Source organism: Oncorhynchus gorbuscha, unplaced genomic scaffold, assembly GCF_021184085.1.
Source record: "Oncorhynchus gorbuscha isolate QuinsamMale2020 ecotype Even-year unplaced genomic scaffold, OgorEven_v1.0 Un_scaffold_5954, whole genome shotgun sequence".
Lineage (NCBI taxonomy): Eukaryota > Metazoa > Chordata > Actinopteri > Salmoniformes > Salmonidae > Oncorhynchus > Oncorhynchus gorbuscha.
The window spans coordinates 4243-22200 of record NW_025749654.1 but is presented as its reverse complement, the minus strand read 5'-3'; the positions used below and the strand labels follow the sequence as shown (position 1 = coordinate 22200).

The 17958-nt window shown below is 44.6% G+C and overlaps 1 protein-coding gene across 1 annotated transcript; it reads left to right on the top strand.

Moving 5' to 3' along the window:
• The first annotated feature begins 264 nt into the window (after positions 1–264).
• Positions 265–6911, top strand: LOC124029274 (voltage-dependent P/Q-type calcium channel subunit alpha-1A-like). The gene is made up of 3 exons (XM_046341042.1): positions 265–424; positions 3178–3313; positions 6678–6911. The coding sequence occupies exons 1-3, from the start codon at positions 294–296 to the stop codon at positions 6909–6911; spliced, it is 501 nt and encodes a 166-aa protein (XP_046196998.1). The 5' UTR covers positions 265–293.
• Positions 6912–17958: the final 11047 nt, after the last annotated feature.

The window sequence follows — 17958 nt, the reverse complement described above, 5'->3', positions numbered from 1 at the left end:
AATTGTTAGTGGCTAGTATTGAAAAACTGATGCTCGTTTAGTGGTGACTATTATATATACTTAGTGCTGGGCTGGAACAAAAGCCTGCCCCTACGCCCTTCTCCAGAGCTTCAATATCCCACTCTAGGCAACTTCTAACCTCTAAACCATTACTTTGCCCAATTGTGCCACCTGGTGGGAGCATGCTGCGGTGCATCCTCTCCTTTCCTCTGCGTGTGTGTGTGTCCCTGCCTGAGTGTGTCTGATGCCAGCCCGAGGCCATGTTGTATCTCACACAGAACCGAACACCGTTAATGTTTCAGCGCATGGAGCCGCCCTCCCCTGGGGGAGGAGAAGGGGGAGGAGGGGGAGGCCCCGACGGGACGGGAGGAGGGATGCCAGGGGTCAACGGCCTCCCCGCCACACAGCACGACCCCAACAGCATGTGAGTAGAACCGTACACTCTCTTTCTCTCTTTCTCTGTCACTCACACACATGCAGACACACCCAGCACGACCCTAACAGCATGTGAGTAGAACCGTACACTCTCTTTCTCTCTTTCTCTGTCACTCACACACATGCAGACACACCCAGCACGACCCTAACAGCATGTGAGTAGTAATGATGGGTTATACATATGCGTACATGATATGTACATATACACACACAAATACATACATACATAAGCATGCCAACACTCACAGTATGCATACTGTAGATACACACACACACACATACATACATACATAAGCATGCCAACACTCACAGTATGCATACTGTAGATACACACACACATACATACAGTAGAATACATATACTCATACTCACATATGCAGGTATGGAGGCAGGTAGCCTCGAGGTTAGAGCACTGGGTCAGCAACCAAAAGACTGCAGGTTCGGATACTGGAGCCGACAAGGTGAGAGAAGAAAAAGTGACTTGATCAAGACACTTACCCTAATTCCTCCAGAGGTGCTGTACAATGACGACCCGGCCATGACCCCACTCCCTGCGGGTGTCTCAGAGGGAGTTGGGATATGGTGACCCTGGCCGTGACCCCACTCCCTGCAGTTGTCTCAGGGGAGTTGGGATATGTAACAAACAAAAACACTTCTATCTAACAGGACAAATATATGCCCCCCCCCCAAAAAAATATAATAATAATAATATTATTACAAGCATACAACCTGCACATACAAACACTTTGTACATGTCTCTCACAGGGTCTGTTTCTTCTGTTTCTACACGGTTTGGGCTTTTTAGCTGCTGCGTTCCCCAATGACTCTCTCTGTCCTCCTTCTCTGTGTGTCTCTGTCTTCTGTCTCCTTCTCTGTGGGTCTCTCTGTTTTCCTTCTCTGTGTGTCTCTCTGTCTACCTTCTCTCTCTGTCTACCTTCTCTGTGTGTCTCTGTCTTCCTTCTCTGTGGGTCTCTCTGTCTTCCTTCTCTGTGTGTCTCTCTGTCTACCTTCTCTGTGTGTCTCTGTCTTCCTTCTCTGTGGGTCTCTCTGTCTTCCTTCTCTGTGTGTCTCTCTGTCTACCTTCTCTGTGTGTCTCTGTCTTCCTTCTCTGTGGGTCTCTCTGTCTTCCTTCTCTGTGTGTCTCTCTGTCTACCTTCTCTGTGTGTCTTTCTGTCTTCCTTCTCTGTGTGTCTCTCTGTCTTCCTTCTCTGTGTGTCTCTCTGTCTTCTGTTTCCTTCTCTGTGTGTCTCTCTGTCTTCCTTCTCTGTGTGTCTCTCTGTCTTCCTTCTCTGTGTGTCTCTCTGTCTCCTTCTCTGTGTGTCTCTCTGTCTACCTTCTCTGTGTGTCTTTCTGTCTTCCTTCTCTGTGTGTCTCTCTGTCTTCCTTCTCTGTGTGTCTCTCTGTCTTCTGTTTCCTTCTCTGTGTGTCTCTCTGTCTTCCTTCTCTGTGTGTCTCTCTGTCTTCCTTCTCTGTGTGTCTCTCTGTCTCCTTCTCTGTGTGTCTCTCTGTCTCCTTCTCTGTGTGTCTCTCTGTCTTCTGTCTCCTTCTCTGTGTGTCTCTCTGTCTTCGTCCTCTGTGTGTCTCTCTGTCTTCTGTGTCCTTCTCTGGACTTATAAGCCACTAACATCCTCCTCCGTGTCTGCATTCGTGTGTGTGTGTGTGTGTGTGTGTGTGTGTGTGTGTGTGTGTGTGTGTGTGTGTGTGTGTGTGTGTGTGTGTGTGTGTGTGTGTGTGTGTGTGTGTGTGTGTGTACACGAGTGTGTGTGTGTGCGAATGCTTGTGTGTGTGTGTGCGAGTGCGAGTGCGTGTGTGTGTGTGTGTGTGTGTGTGTGTGTGTGTGTGTGTGTGTGTGTGTGTGTGTGTGTGTGTGTGTGTGTGTGTACACGACTGTGTGTGTGTGCGAATGCTTGTGTGTGTGTGTGCGAGTGCTTGTGTGTGTGTGTGTGTGTGTGTGTGTGTGTGTGTGTGTGTGTGTGTGTGTGTGTGTGTGTGTGTGTGTGTGTGTGCGTGTGTGCGAGTGTGCGTGTGTGCGTGTGTGTGTGTGTGTGTGTGTGTGTGTGTGTGTGTGTGTGTGTGTGTGTGTGTGTGTGTGTACACGAGTGTCTGTGTGTGCGAATGCTTGTGTGTGTGTGTGCGAGTGCGAGTGCGTGTGTGTGTGTGTGTGTGTGTGTGTGTGTGTGTGTGTGTGTGTGTGTGTGTGTGTGTGTGTGTGTGTGTGTGTGTGTGTGTGTGTGTGTGTGTGTGTGTGTGTGTGTGTGTGTACACGAGTGTGTGTGTGTGCGAATGCTTGTGTGTGTGTGTGCGAGTGTGTGTGTGTGTGTGTGTGTGTGTGTGTGTGTGTGTGTGTGTGTGTGTGTGTGTGTGTGTGTGTGTGTGTGTGTGTGTGTGTGTGTGTGTGTGTGTGTGTGTGTGTGTGTGTGTGTACACGAGTGTGTGTGTGTGCGAATGCGTGTGTGTGTGTGTGTGTGTGTGTGTGTGTGTGTGTGTGTGTGTGTGTGTGTGTGTGTGTGTGTGTGTGTGTGTGTGTGTGTGTGTGTGTGTGTGTGTGTGTGTGTGTGTGTGTGTGTGTGTACACGAGTGTGTGTGTGTGCGAATGCTTGTGTGTGTGTGTGTGTGCGAGTGCTTGTGTGTGTGTGTGTGTGTGTGTGTGTGTGTGTGTGTGTGTGTGTGTGTGTGTGTGTGTGTGTGTGTGTGTGTGTGTGCGTGCGTGCGTGCGTGCGTGCGTGTGTGTGTGTGTACCAGACCTCCAGAGGGTGGGATGACAGAGAGCCAGTCGTGGGTAACAGCTAAAGCTCAGGAGATGTTTAACAAGACAGGCAACTGGAGCCCAGAGAGACCCTACCCCGACCATCTCCATGACAACAGACACAACCCCCAGGTAACGCAGCACAAACATATAACAAACACACACAGGTCACCGTGGTAACGCAGAAACCGCACAAACTGGCGCCGACTGTGATTGAGGTTTTGGGACAATACAGTGGCTGTTAGTGTATAGGCCAACAGTTGTTCCATTGTGTCCGATAGCAGTAAACATGATGATGTCATATACTCTACACTAAATGATAACTTAGTCGTACAATGCAGGATTGGTGCGTGTTTTAAAGATATCTGTAAAGCTTATATTCCGGTAAATTGTTGACAACATTATCCTTTTCTGGAGAATGTCATTCCCTTGGTATATATTACATCCTTATTCCTAACTGGTAGAAGGAGATGACAGACTGTTGATACTGCTACTCAACCTATATTTATCCTGGTGATTCTCTGAGAAGGGCTTTATTGGTCAAGAGATGGACAATATTCCACCCCTCTCAGCTGTGCTGCTCTGAGTCAACTTCTGGACTGTTTGTGTCGTCCCACTCAAGGTCCTCCTCTTCAATCTCTCTCTCCCTCTTTCTACGTTTCACTCAGTGAAGTAACTATGTTCAACCTCCCACCTCTTACTGACACACTCTCGTTCTGTCCCCTATGTTCAACCTCTCACCTCTTACTGACACACTCTCGTTCTGTCCCCTATGTTCAACCTCCCACCTCTTACTGACACACTCTCGTTCTGTCCCCTATGTTCAACCTCCCACCTCTTACTGACACACTCTCGTTCTGTCCCCTATGTTCAACCTCCCACCTCTTACTGACACACTCTCGTTCTGTCCCCTATGTTCAACCTCCCACCTCTTACTGACACACTCTAGTTCTGTCCCCTATGTTCAACCTCCCACCCCTTACTGACACACTCTAGTTCTGTCCCCTATGTTCAACCTCCCACCCCTTACTGACACACTCTCGTTCTGTCCCCTATGTTCAACCTCCCACCTCTTACTGACACACTCTCGTTCTGTCCCCTATGTTCAACCGCCCACCTCTTACTGACACACTCTCTCGCGTCTCTCTCCAACACTCTCATGCCATCTCTTGGCCCATCCTCACAGCCCCCTGGCTCAAACCAAGTCTCGGGCCTACAGGTGGGTGGTAGATGGGCTCCCCCCACTCTATCTCCCTGTTGGACTGTGCCAAGCCCACCCTGGTCTCATCTCTCTCAGTCAAATTAGTGAAGAACCATAGATATGCATGTTTTGTATGTTGTGTGTAAGAACATAGAGAGACAGTATTCAGGAAGTATTCAGACTTCTTGACTTTTTACACATTTTGTTACGTTACAGCCTTATTCTAAAATGGATAAAATAGTTTTTTCCCCCTTCATTGATCTACACACAATATCCAATAATGACAAATGTATAAATAAATAAACCCCGTAAATATCACATAAGTATTTCCTTTACTCAGTACTTTGTTTAAGCACCTGTGGCAGCGATTACAGCCTCGAGTCTTCTTGGGTATGATGCTACAAGCTTGGCACACCTGTATTTGGGGAGTTTCTCCCATTCTCCTCTGCAGACCCTCTCCAGCTCTGTCAGGTTGGATGGGGAGCTTCGCTGCACAGCTATGTTTAGGGTTCAAGTCCGGGCTCTGGCTGGGCCACTCAAGGACATTCAGAGACTTTTCCCGAAGCCACACCTGCGTTGACTTGGCTGTGTGCTTAGGGTCATTGTCCTGTTGGAAGGTGAACCTTCCCCCAGTCTGAGGTTCTGAGCACTGTGGAGCAGGTTTTCATCAAGGGTCTCTCTGTACTGCTCCGTTCATCTTTCCCTCTATCCTGACTAGTCTCCCAGTCCCTGCCGCTGGAAAACCTCCCCACAGCATGATGCTGCCACCACTATACTTCACTGTAGGGATAGGGATGGTGGCGGGTTTTCTCTAGATGTGACGCTTGGCATTCATGCCAAAAAGTTCAATCTTGGTTTCATCAGACCAGATCACGGTCTGAGAGTCTTTAGATGCCTTTTGGCAAACTCCAAGCAGGCTGTAATGTGCCTTTTACTGAGGAGTGGCTTCCGTCTGGTCACTCTACCATAAAGGCCTGATTGGTGGCGTGCTGCAGAGATGGTTGTCCTTCTGGAAAGTTCTCCCATCTCCACAGAGGAACTCTGGAGCTCTGTCAGAGTGAACATTGGGTTCTTGGTCACCTCCCTGACCAAGGCTCTTCTCACCCGATTGCTCCGTTTGTCCGTGTGGCCAGCTCTAGGAAGAGTCTTGGTGGTTCCAAACTTCTTCCATTTAAGAATGATGGAGCCACTGTGTTCTTGGGGACCTTCAATGCTGCAGAAATGTTTTGGTTCCCTTCCCCAGGTCTGTGCCCCGACACAATCCTGTCTCGTAGCTCTACAGACAATTCCTTTGACCTCATGACTTGGATTTTGTTCTGACATGCACTGTGAACTGTGGGACCTTATATAGACAGGTGGTTGCCATTTCCAATCCATTGAATTGACCACAGGTGGACTCCAAACAAGTTGTAGAAACATCTCAAGGATGATCAATTGAAACAGGATGCACCTGAGCTCAATTTAGAGTCTCATAGCAAAGGGTCTAAATACTTATTTAAATTAGTTATTTCTGTTTTTATTTTTTTTTATTTTTAATACATTTGCTAAAATTTATAGAAACCTGTTTTTGCTTTGTCATTATGGGGTATTGTGTGTCGATTGGTCTGGGTTAGGGAGGGTTTGGCCGATATCCTTGTCTCATCGCGCACTATCGAGTCCTGTGGCGGGCCGGGCGCAGTGCACGCTGACACGGTGTTTCCTCCGACACATTGGTGCGGCTGGCTTCCGGGTTGGATGCGCGCTGTGTTAAGAAGCAGTGCGGCTTGGTTGGGTTGTGTTTCAGAGGACACATGGCTTTCGACCTTCGTCTCTCCCGAGCCCGTACGGGAGTTGTAGAGATGAGACAAGTTAGTAACTACTAACATTTGGATACCACAAAATTGGGGAGAAAAGGGGGGTAAAATGTAAAATATATATTTTTTTTAAAGTTAAGGGATCCGAATACTTTTCAAATTCACTGTACATGAACGCTGCTACAGTATCTATGGTTCTGTGGGAAGAAATGTCTACATACTGCTCCCTGCAGCCCTTTGAAGAACCAGATCAACAGACAATAGAGAGGCTTCCTTATTTTATAGCTACTTCACAGCCAAGTTGGCCAGTGGAGACAAGACAATATACCTATTGAATAAGAACTACACAACTAACTATAGAATAGTTAAAAAGCATAGAATTATTAACAATTATAGAATCACTTACGATACACTCATTGTAGTACTATCAAAAGACCCCTGGCTCTGAGACTCCTGCCCCTAGTTGGCAGTGGTCACACACCCTCTGGTCTCTTTCTTGCAGACGCTAGAGATGAGAAAGATGGGGCGGGACGGGTACTTGGAAACTGAGCCCTGTCACCCAATGCGAATGGACAGGCATGGTCGGACCATCTCCATGCCCCGCCTCTCAGACGACAACCAAGTGAGCACCTTCATCCCCACCATCATCATAAACCCTCCATTCCTCCTCCTCATCCCTCCACTCTTTCCCCTCCGTCCCCCTCCTCCTTTTCCTCGCTCTGACTATCCACTCTGACCTGCGTTTGTTTATTTTTGTCTATTTGGATCCCCATTAGCAGCTGTTCTTCCTGGGGTCCACAAAAACAGTAAACATGACAAGTAACAAAACACTGATACACGGATAGACAAGGACAGACACACACATTTACAATACATCCATATACAAACAATACAACTAGAAAAATAATAATACATTTTAAAAATGTATTTGTGCGTTAAAGTGTGTGTGTGTGTGTGTGTGTGTGTGTGTGTGTGTGTGTGTGTGTGTGTGTGTGTGTGTGTGTGTGTGTGTGTGTGTGTGTGTGTGTGTGTGTGTGTGTGTGTGTGTGTGTGTGTGTGTGTGTGTGTGTGTGTGTGTGTGTGTCAAGCCCCTGTTTATTAAGACTACTACTGGTAAAGTGATATGTCTTAGAAACATTTGATGTATCACTTTAAAACTAGTTTCCTTACACTCTTATTAACAGGGTGGTGATAACAGTGTGACGCATGCTAATGCTAACTTAAATAATTAAATATTAGCATGGAGATATGCTAATGCTAACTTAAATAATTAAATATTAGCATGGAGATATGCTAATGCTAACTTAAATAATTAAATATTAGCATGGAGATATGCTAATGCTAACTTAAATAATTAAATATTAGCATGGAGATATGCTAATGCTAACTTTAATAATTAAATATTAGCATGGAGATATGCTAATGTTAACTTAAATAATTAAATATTAGCATGGAGATATGCTAATGCTAACTGAAAGATGAAATCCACAGTAGGGGAAACAGCCCCATTGTCCATTGTTATTGATTTTGTTGCCGAGCTGAGGAGTGCAGCAAAAAATTCCAGTACATTTTGCCCTCTTCTATCGCAATGATGTCAGAGGGGAGAAAACAGTATTCGATGTTTGTGGTAACTTCTTTGTTGTAAAATTATAAACAGCCAGGTCACTTTGAAATTGAACGTCCATCCATGTCCCAAGAACTTTGGGAGATGCCTTCAAAACCTGCCACTAGGGCCACGGTGAGCACCGTTACCAATAAGTAGGCTTGGGTGTTGGGGAAGTCGCTCTGGATAAGAGCGTCTGCTAAATGACTTAAATGTAAATGTAAATGGATGGGTTAGAGGGTCACATGTTCAATCCCATTGCTAGACACTTAACCATTCAAAATGAATGCCTACATTTAACCAGACGCAAGGCGCCTTGCCAGGAGGCTCTGCCCATCAACCGTGTCAAAAACAAAGTAGAGATGTAACGTTTGGACCAACCTGGAAATTTGACATTTTGAGAAAACGTGGATAAACGTCTGAATCTGAAATCAAATTGGTCAAAAAGTGAGATCTTGTTGCTTTAAAGAGTGAAATATTCGCATGGAAATATTGGGTAACAGAGCAGTCTGGATACGTCTTTCATCCACAAAGCACAAACCTGCCTAGTCCTCCTCATTTCACACCCTCCCTCCCTCCCCTTCTCCCTCCCTCCCCTTCTCCCTCCCTCCCCTTCTCCCTCCTTCCCCTTCTCCCTCCCTCCCCTTCTCCCTCCCTCCCCTTCTCCCTCCTTCCCCTTCTCCCTCCCTCCCCTTCTCCCTCCCTCCCCTTCTCCCTCCCTCCCCTGTGTGCTTCCCATCCCCATTACATCCATCCTATCCATGCTCATTCCCATAGTAGCCTTGGTGTGTCTGTCTGCTGTCTGCTGTGGCCAGAGGTCTTGGTTTGTTGGGAGAGGGTGTGAACTGAGAACGACAATACAGGTGGTACCTATTTTACCTCAAACATCTGTGTATTTCAAGAAAAGCTTTCGCCAAAATGTCCCGCAATCCCCAGGACAGAATCTGGCTGCAAAAACACCCACCCACCCACATGGAACTGTTTTGTTTATGTGTTAACTGTACAATAAAACATCTGGCTGCAGTCACACACACACACACACACTGGCATGCACACACACACACACACACACACACACACACACACACACACACACACACACACACACACACACACACACACACACACACACACACACACACACACACACACACACACACACACACATTGTCATCAAACCATGTGGTCTGGTGTCATCAAGTCTGTTGGTTACTGTAAGACTGTAGCAGTGTGTTGTCTGTTGGTTACTGTAAGACTGTAGCAGTGTGTTGTATATTGGTTACTGTAAGACTGTAGTAGTGTGTTGTCTGGTGTCATCAAGTCTGTTGGTTACTGTAAGACTGTAGCAGTGTGTTGTCTGGTATCATCAAGTCTGTTGGTTACTGTAAGACTGTAGCAGTGTGTTGTCTGGTATCATCAAGTCTGTTGGTTACTGTAAGACTGTAGCAGTGTGTTGTCTATTGGTTACTCTAAGACTGTAGTAGTGTGTTGTCTGGTATCATCAAGTCTGTTGGTTACTGTAAGACTGTAGCAGTGTGTTGTCTGGTATCATCAAGTCTGTTGGTTACTGTAAGACTGTAGCAGTGTGTTGTCTGGTATCATCAAGTCTGTTGGTTACTGTAAGACTGTAGCAGTGTGTTGTCTGTTGGTTACTGTAAGACTGTAGCAGTGTGTTGTCTGTTGGTTACTGTAAGACTGTAGCAGTGTGTTGTCTGGTGTCATCAAGTCTGTTGGTTACTGTAAGACTGTAGCAGTGTGTTGTCTGGTATCATCAAGTCTGTTGGTTACTGTAAGACTGTAGCAGTGTGTTGTCTGTAGGTTACTGTAAGACTGTAGCAGTGTGTTGTCTGTTGGTTACTGTAAGACTGTAGCAGTGTGTTGTCTGTTGGTTACTGTAAGACTGTAGCAGTGTGTTGTCTGTTGGTTACTGTAAGACTGTAGCAGTGTGTTGTCTGGTATCATCAAGTCTGTTGGTTACTGTAAGACTGTAGCAGTGTGTTGTCTGGTATCATCAAGTCTGTTGGTTACTGTAAGACTGTAGCAGTGTGTTGTCTATTGGTTACTGTAAGACTGTAGCAGTGTGTTGTCTGTTGGTTACTGTAAGACTGTAGCAGTGTGTTGTCTATTGGTTACTCTAAGACTGTAGCAGTGTGTTGTCTGGTATCATCAAGTCTGTTGGTTACTGTAAGACTGTAGCAGTGTGTTGTCTATTGGTTACTCTAAGACTGTAGCAGTGTGTTGTCTGTAAGACTGTAGCAGTGTGTCTGTATCATCAAGTCTGTTGGTTACTGTAAGACTGTAGCAGTGTGTTGTTTGGTGTCATCAAGTCTGTTGGTTACTGTAAGACTGTAGCAGTGTGTTGTCTGTTGGTTACTGTAAGACTGTAGCAGTGTGTTGTCTATTGGTTACTGTAAGACTGTAGCAGTGTGTTGTCTATTGGTTACTGTAAGACTGTAGCAGTGTGTTGTCTGTTGGTTACTGTAAGACTGTAGCAGTGTGTTGTCTGTTGGTTACTGTAAGACTGTAGCAGTGTGTTGTCTGTTGGTTACTGTAAGACTGTAGCAGTGTGTTGTCTGTTGGTTACTGTAAGACTGTAGCAGTGTGTTGTCTGGTGGTTACATCAAGTCTGTTGGTTACTGTAAGACTGTAGCAGTGTGTTGTCTGGTATCATCAAGTCTGTTGGTTACTGTAAGACTGTAGCAGTGTGTTGTCTGTGTGTTGTCTGTTGGTTACTGTAAGACTGTAGCAGTGTGTTGTCTGTTGGTTACTGTAAGACTGTAGCAGTGTGTTGTCTGTTGGTTACTGTAAGACTGTAGCAGTGTGTTGTCTGTTGGTTACTGTAAGACTGTAGCAGTGTGTTGTCTGGTATCATCAAGTCTGTTGGTTACTGTAAGACTGTAGCAGTGTGTTGTCTGGTATCATCAAGTCTGTTGGTTACTGTAAGACTGTAGCAGTGTGTTGTCTATTGGTTACTGTAAGACTGTAGCAGTGTGTTGTCTGTTGGTTACTGTAAGACTGTAGCAGTGTGTTGTCTATTGGTTACTCTAAGACTGTAGCAGTGTGTTGTCTGGTATCATCAAGTCTGTTGGTTACTGTAAGACTGTAGCAGTGTGTTGTCTATTGGTTACTCTAAGACTGTAGCAGTGTGTTGTCTGGTATCATCAAGTCTGTTGGTTACTGTAAGACTGTAGCAGTGTGTTGTCTGGTGTCATCAAGTCTGTTGGTTACTGTAAGACTGTAGCAGTGTGTTGTCTGTTGGTTACTGTAAGACTGTAGCAGTGTGTTGTCTGTTGGTTACTGTAAGACTGTAGCAGTGTGTTGTCTGTTGGTTACTCTAAGACTGTAGCAGTGTGTTGTCTGGGTTCACTGTAAGACTGTAGCAGTGTGTTGTCTGTTGGTTACTGTAAGACTGTAGCAGTGTGTTGTCTATTGGTTACTCTAAGACTGTAGCAGTGTGTTGTCTGGTATCATCAAGTCTGTTGGTTACTGTAAGACTGTAGCAGTGTGTTGTCTGGTATCATCAAGTCTGTTGGTTACTGTAAGACTGTAGCAGTGTGTTGTCTGTAGGTTACTGTAAGACTGTAGCAGTGTGTTGTCTGTTGGTTACTGTAAGACTGTAGCAGTGTGTTGTCTGTTGGTTACTGTAAGACTGTAGCAGTGTGTTGTCTGTTGGTTACTGTAAGACTGTAGCAGTGTGTTGTCTGGTATCATCAAGTCTGTTGGTTACTGTAAGACTGTAGCAGTGTGTTGTCTGGTATCATCAAGTCTGTTGGTTACTGTAAGACTGTAGCAGTGTGTTGTCTATTGGTTACTGTAAGACTGTAGCAGTGTGTTGTCTGTTGGTTACTGTAAGACTGTAGCAGTGTGTTGTCTGGTATCATCAAGTCTGTTGGTTACTGTAAGACTGTAGCAGTGTGTTGTCTGGTATCATCAAGTCTGTTGGTTACTGTAAGACTGTAGCAGTGTGTTGTCTATTGGTTACTCTAAGACTGTAGCAGTGTGTTGTCTGGTATCATCAAGTCTGTTGGTTACTGTAAGACTGTAGCAGTGTGTTGTTTGGTGTCATCAAGTCTGTTGGTTACTGTAAGACTGTAGCAGTGTGTTGTCTGTTGGTTACTGTAAGACTGTAGCAGTGTGTTGTCTATTGGTTACTGTAAGACTGTAGCAGTGTGTTGTGTCTATTGGTTACTGTAAGACTGTAGCAGTGTGTTGTCTGGTCATCAAGTCTGTTGGTTACTGTAACTGAGCAGTGTAGCAGTGTGTGTTGTCTGGTTGGTTACTGTAAGACTGTAGCAGTGTGTTGTCTGTTGGTTACTGTAAGACTGTAGCAGTGTGTTGTCTGTTGGTTACTGTTGGTTACTGACTGTAGCAGTGTGTTGTCTGGTGTCATCAAGTCTGTTGGTTACTGTAAGACTGTAGCAGTGTGTTGTCTGGTATCATCAAGTCTGTTGGTTACTGTAAGACTGTAGCAGTGTGTTGTCTGTAGGTTACAAGACTCAGTGTCTGTTACTGTAAGACTGTAGCAGTGTGTTGTCTGTTGGTTACTGTAAGACTGTAGCAGTGTGTTGTCTGTTGGTTACTGTAAGACTGTAGCAGTGTGTTGTCTCAAGTTGGTTACTGTAAGACTGTAGCAGTGTGTTGTCTGGTATCATCAAGTCTGTTGGTTACTGTAAGACTGTAGCAGTGTGTTGTCTGGTTATCAAGACTCAAGTCTGTTGGTTACTGTAAGACTGTAGCAGTGTGTTGTCTATTGGTTACTGTAAGACTGTAGCAGTGTGTTGTCTGTTGGTTACTGTAAGACTGTACTGCAGTGTGTTGTCTATTGGTTACTCTAAGACTGTAGCAGTGTGTTGTCTGGTAGCAGTGTAGCAGTGTGTTGTCTGGTATCATCAAGTCTGTTGGTTACTGTAAGACTGTAGCAGTGTGTTGTCTATTGGTTACTCTAAGACTGTAGCAGTGTGTTGTCTGGGTTACTCAAGACAAGTCTGTTGGTTACTGTAAGACTGTAGCAGTGTGTTGTCTGGTGTCATCAAGTCTGTTGGTTACTGTAAGACTGTAGCAGTGTGTTGTCTGTTGGTTACTGTAAGACTGTAGCAGTGTGTTGTCTGGTTGTAGCAGTGTTACTGTAAGACTGTAGCAGTGTGTTGTCTGGTTACTCATCAAGTCTGTTTGGTTACTGTAAGACTGTAGCAGTGTGTTGTCTGTTGGTTACTGTAAGACTGTAGCAGTGTGTTGTCTGTTGGTTACTGTAAGACTGTAGCAGTGTGTTGTCTGGTGTCATCAAGTCTGTTGGTTACTGTAAGACTGTAGCAGTGTGTTGTCTGGTATCATCAAGTCTGTTGTTACTGTAAGACTGTAGCAGTGTGTTGTCTGTAAGTAAGACTGTAGCAGTGTGTTGTCTGTTGGTTACTGTAAGACTGTAGCAGTGTGTTGTCTGTTGGTTACTGTAAGACTGTAGCAGTGTTACTGTAAGACTGTAGCAGTGTGTTGTCTGGTATCATCAAGTCTGTTGGTTACTGTAAGACTGTAGCAGTGTGTTGTCTGTTGGTTACTGTAAGACTGTAGCAGTGTGTTGTCTGTTGGTTACTGTAAGACTGTAGCAGTGTGTTGTCTGTTGGTTACTGTAAGACTGTAGCAGTGTGTTGTCTGGTGTCATCAAGTCTGTTGGTTACTGTAAGACTGTAGCAGTGTGTTGTCTGGTATCATCAAGTCTGTTGGTTACTGTAAGACTGTAGCAGTGTGTTGTCTGTTGGTTACTGTAAGACTGTAGCAGTGTGTTGTCTGTTGGTTACTGGACTGTATCATCAAGTCTGTTGGTTACTGTAAGACTGTAGCAGTGTGTTGTCTGGTGTCATCAAGTCTGTTGGTTACTGTAAGACTGTAGCAGTGTGTTGTCTGTTGGTTACTGTAAGACTGTAGCAGTGTGTTGTCTGTTGGTTACTGTAAGACTGTAGCAGTGTGTTGTCTATCAAGTCTGGTTACTGTAAGACTGTAGCAGTGTGTTGTCTGGTTGGTTACTGTAAGACTGGCAGTTACTGTAAGACTGTAGCAGTGTGTTGTCTGTTGGTTACTCTAAGACTGTAGCAGTGTGTTGTCTGGTATCATCAAGTCTGTTGGTTACTGTAAGACTGTAGCAGTGTGTTGTCTCAAGTCTGTTGGTTACTGTAAGACTGTAGCAGTGTGTTGTCTGGTATCATCAAGTCTGTTGGTTACTGTAAGACTGTAGCAGTGTGTGTAGTCTGTTGGTTACTGTAAGACTGTAGCAGTGTGTCTGTCTGTAAGACTGTAGCAGTGTGGTCTGTTGGTTACTGTAAGACTGTAGCAGTGTGTTGTCTGTTGGTTACTGTAAGACTGTAGCAGTGTGTTGTCTGTTGGTTACTGTAAGACTGTAAGACTGTAGCAGTGTGTTGTCTGGTATCATCAAGTCTGTTGGTTACTGTGTTGTCTAAAGACTGTAGCAGTGTGTTGTCTGGTATCATCAAGTCTGTTGGTTACTGTAAGACTGTAGCAGTGTGTTGTCTATTGGTTACTGTAAGACTGTAGCAGTGTGTTGTCTGTTGGTTACTGTAAGACTGTAGCAGTGTGTTGTCTGGTTACTGTAAGACAGTGTGTTGTCTATTGGTTACTCTAAGACTGTAGCAGTGTGTTGTCTGGTATCATCAAGTCTGTTGGTTACTGTAAGACTGTAGCAGTGTGTTGTCTATTGGTTACTCTAAGACTGTAGCAGTGTGTTGTCTGGTATCATCAAGTCTGTTGGTTACTGTAAGACTGTAGCAGTGTGTTGTTTGGTGTCATCAAGTCTGTTGGTTACTGTAAGACTGTAGCAGTGTGTTGTCTGTTGGTTACTGTAAGACTGTAGCAGTGTGTTGTCTATTGGTTACTGTAAGACTGTAGCAGTGTGTTGTCTATTGGTTACTGTAAGACTGTAGCAGTGTGTTGTCTGTTGGTTACTGTAAGACTGTAGCAGTGTGTTGTCTGTTGGTTACTGTAAGACTGTAGCAGTGTGTTGTCTGTTGGTTACTGTAAGACTGTAGCAGTGTGTTGTCTGTTGGTTACTGTAAGACTGTAGCAGTGTGTTGTCTGGTGTCATCAAGTCTGTTGGTTACTGTAAGACTGTAGCAGTGTGTTGTCTGGTATCATCAAGTCTGTTGGTTACTGTAAGACTGTAGCAGTGACTGTTGTCTGGTATCATCAAGGTTACTGTAAGACTGTAGCAGTGTGTTGTCTGTCTGTTGGTTACTGTAAGACTGTAGCAGTGTGTTGTCTGTTGGTTACTGTAAGACTGTAGCAGTGTGTTGTCTGTTACTGTAAGACTGTAGCAGTGTAAAGACTGTAGCAGTGTGTTGTCTGGTATCATCAAGTCTGTTGGTTACTGTAAGACTGTAGCAGTGTGTTGTCTGTCTGTTACTCATCAAGTCTGTTGGTTACTGTAAGACTGTAGCAGTGTGTTGTCTATTGGTTACTGTAAGACTGTAGCAGTGTGTTGTCTGTTGGTTACTGTAAGACTGTAGCAGTGTGTTGTCTGTTGGTTACTGTAAGACTGTAGCAGTGTGTTGTCTGGTATCACTGTTACTGTAAGACTGTAGCAGTGTGTTGTCTGGGTATCAGTGTGTTGTCAAGTCTGTTGGTTACTGTAAGACTGTAGCAGTGTGTTGTCTGGTATCATCAAGTCTGTTGGTTACTGTAAGACTGTAGCAGTGTGTTGTCTGGTTACTGTAAGACTGTAGCAGTGTGTTGTCTGTTGGTTAAGTCAGTGTGTTGTCTATTGTTACTGTAAGACTGTAGCAGTGTGTTGTCTGGTCATCAAGTCTGTTGGTTACTGTAAGACTGTAGCAGTGTGTTGTCTGTTGGTTACTGTAAGACTGTAGCAGTGTGTTGTCTGGTATCATCAAGTCTGTTGGTTACTGTAAGACTGTAGCAGTGTGTTGTCTGGTGTCATCAAGTCTGTTGGTTACTGTAAGACTGTAGCAGTGTGTTGTCTGTTGGTTACAGTGTGTTGTCTGTTGGTTACTGTAGACTGTAGCAGTGTGTTGTCTGTTGGTTACTGTAAGACTGTAGCAGTGTGTTGTCTGTTGGTTACTGTAAGACTGTAGCAGTGTGTTGTCTGGTATCATCAAGTCTGTTGGTTACTGTAAGACTGTAGCAGTGTGTTGTCTGGTTGGTTACTCAAGACTGTAGCAGTGTGTTGTCTGTTCATCAAGGTTACTGTAAGACTGTAGCAGTGTGTTGTCTGTTGTCTGTTGGTTACTGTAAGACTGTAGCAGTGTGTTGTCTGTTGGTTACTGTAAGACTGTAGCAGTGTGTTGTCTGTTGGTTACTGTAAGACTGTAGCAGTGTTTGTTATTGGTTACTGTAAGACTGTAGCAGTGTGTTGTCTGGTATCATCAAGTCTCTGTTGTTGTTACTGTAAGACTGTAGCAGTGTGTTGTCTGGTATCATCAAGTCTGTTGGTTACTGTAAGACTGTAGCAGTGTGTTGTCTGGTATCATCAAGTCTGTTGGTTACTGTAAGACTGTAGCAGTGTGTTGTCTGTTGGTTACTGTAAGACTGTAGCAGTGTGTTGTCTGTTGGTTACTGTAAGACTGTAGCAGTGTGTTGTCTGGTGTCATCAAGTCTGTTGGTTACTGTAAGACTGTAGCAGTGTGTTGTCTGGTATCATCAAGTCTGTTGGTTACTGTAAGACTGTAGCAGTGTGTTGTCTGGTATCATCAAGGTTACTCTAAGACTGTAGCAGTGTGTTGTCTGGTATCATCAAGTCTGTTGGTTACTGTAAGACTGTAGCAGTGTGTTGTCTGGTATCATCAAGTCTGTTGGTTACTGTAAGACTGTAGCAGTGTGTTGTCTGGTATCATCAAGTCTGTTGGTTACTGTAAGACTGTAGCAGTGTGTTGTCTGTTGTCTGTTGGTTACTGTAAGACTGTAGCAGTGTGTTGTCTGTTGGTTACTGTAAGACTGTAGCAGTGTGTTGTCTGTTGGTTACTGTAAGACTGTAGCAGTGTGTTGTCTGGTGTATCATCAAGTCTGTTGGTTACTGTAAGACTGTAGCAGTGTGTTGTCTGGTATCATCAAGTCTGTTGGTTACTGTAAGACTGTAGCAGTGTGTTGTCTGTCTGTTGTTGTTACTGTAAGACTGTAGCAGTGTGTTGTCTGTTGTGTTGTCTGTTGGTTACTGTAAGACTGTAGCAGTGTGTTGTCTGGTGTCATCTGTAGCAGTCTGTTGGTTGGTTACTGTAAGACTGTAGCAGTGTGTTGTCTGGTATCATCAAGTCTGTTGGTTACTGTAAGACTGTAGCAGTGTGTTGTCTGGTATCATCAAGGTTACTGTAAGACTGTAGCAGTGTGTTGTCTGTTGGTTACTGTAAGACTGTAGCAGTGTGTTGTCTGTTGGTTACTGTAAGACTGTAGCAGTGTGTTGTCTGTTGGTTACTGTAAGACTGTAGCAGTGTGTTGTCTGGTATCATCAAGTCTGTTGGTTACTGTAAGACTGTAGCAGTGTGTTGTCTGGTATCATCAAGTCTGTTGGTTACTGTAAGACTGTAGCAGTGTGTTGTCTATATGGTTACTGTAAGACTGTAGCAGTGTGTTGTCTGTTGGTTACTGTAAGACTGTAGCAGTGTGTTGTCTATTGGTTACTCTAAGACTGTAGCAGTGTGTTGTCTGGTATCATCAAGTCTGTTGGTTACTGTAAGACTGTAGCAGTGTGTTGTCTATTGGTTACTCTAAGACTGTAGCAGTGTGTTGTCTGGTATCATCAAGTCTGTTGGTTACTGTAAGACTGTAGCAGTGTGTTGTCTGTTGGTTACTGTAAGACTGTAGCAGTGTGTTGTCTGGTATCATCAAGTCTGTTGGTTACTGTAAGACTGTAGCAGTGTGTTGTCTGGTATCATCAAGTCTGTTGGTTACTGTAAGACTGTAGCAGTGTGTTGTCTGTTGGTTACTGTAAGACTGTAGCAGTGTGTTGTCTGTTGGTTACTGTAAGACTGTAGCAGTGTGTTGTCTATTGTTGCTACTGTAAGACTGTAGCAGTGTGTTGTCTGGTATCATCAAGGTTGGTTACTGTAAGACTGTAGCAGTGTGTTGTCTGTTGGTTACTGTAAGACTGTAGCAGTGTGTTGTCTGGTATCATCAAGTCTGTTGGTTACTGTAAGACTGTAGCAGTGTGTTGTCTGTTGGTTACTGT

Coding starts and splice junctions, on each gene's coding strand:
- LOC124029274 (XM_046341042.1), top strand. CDS start 294: ATGTTTCAGCGCATGGAGCCGCCCTCCCCTGGGGGAGGAGAAGGGGGA. Junction 425..3,177: donor CAGCACGACCCCAACAGCAT/GTGAGTAGAACC, acceptor TGTGTGTACCAG/ACCTCCAGAGGGTGGGATGA. Junction 3,314..6,677: donor ACAACAGACACAACCCCCAG/GTAACGCAGCAC, acceptor TCTTTCTTGCAG/ACGCTAGAGATGAGAAAGAT.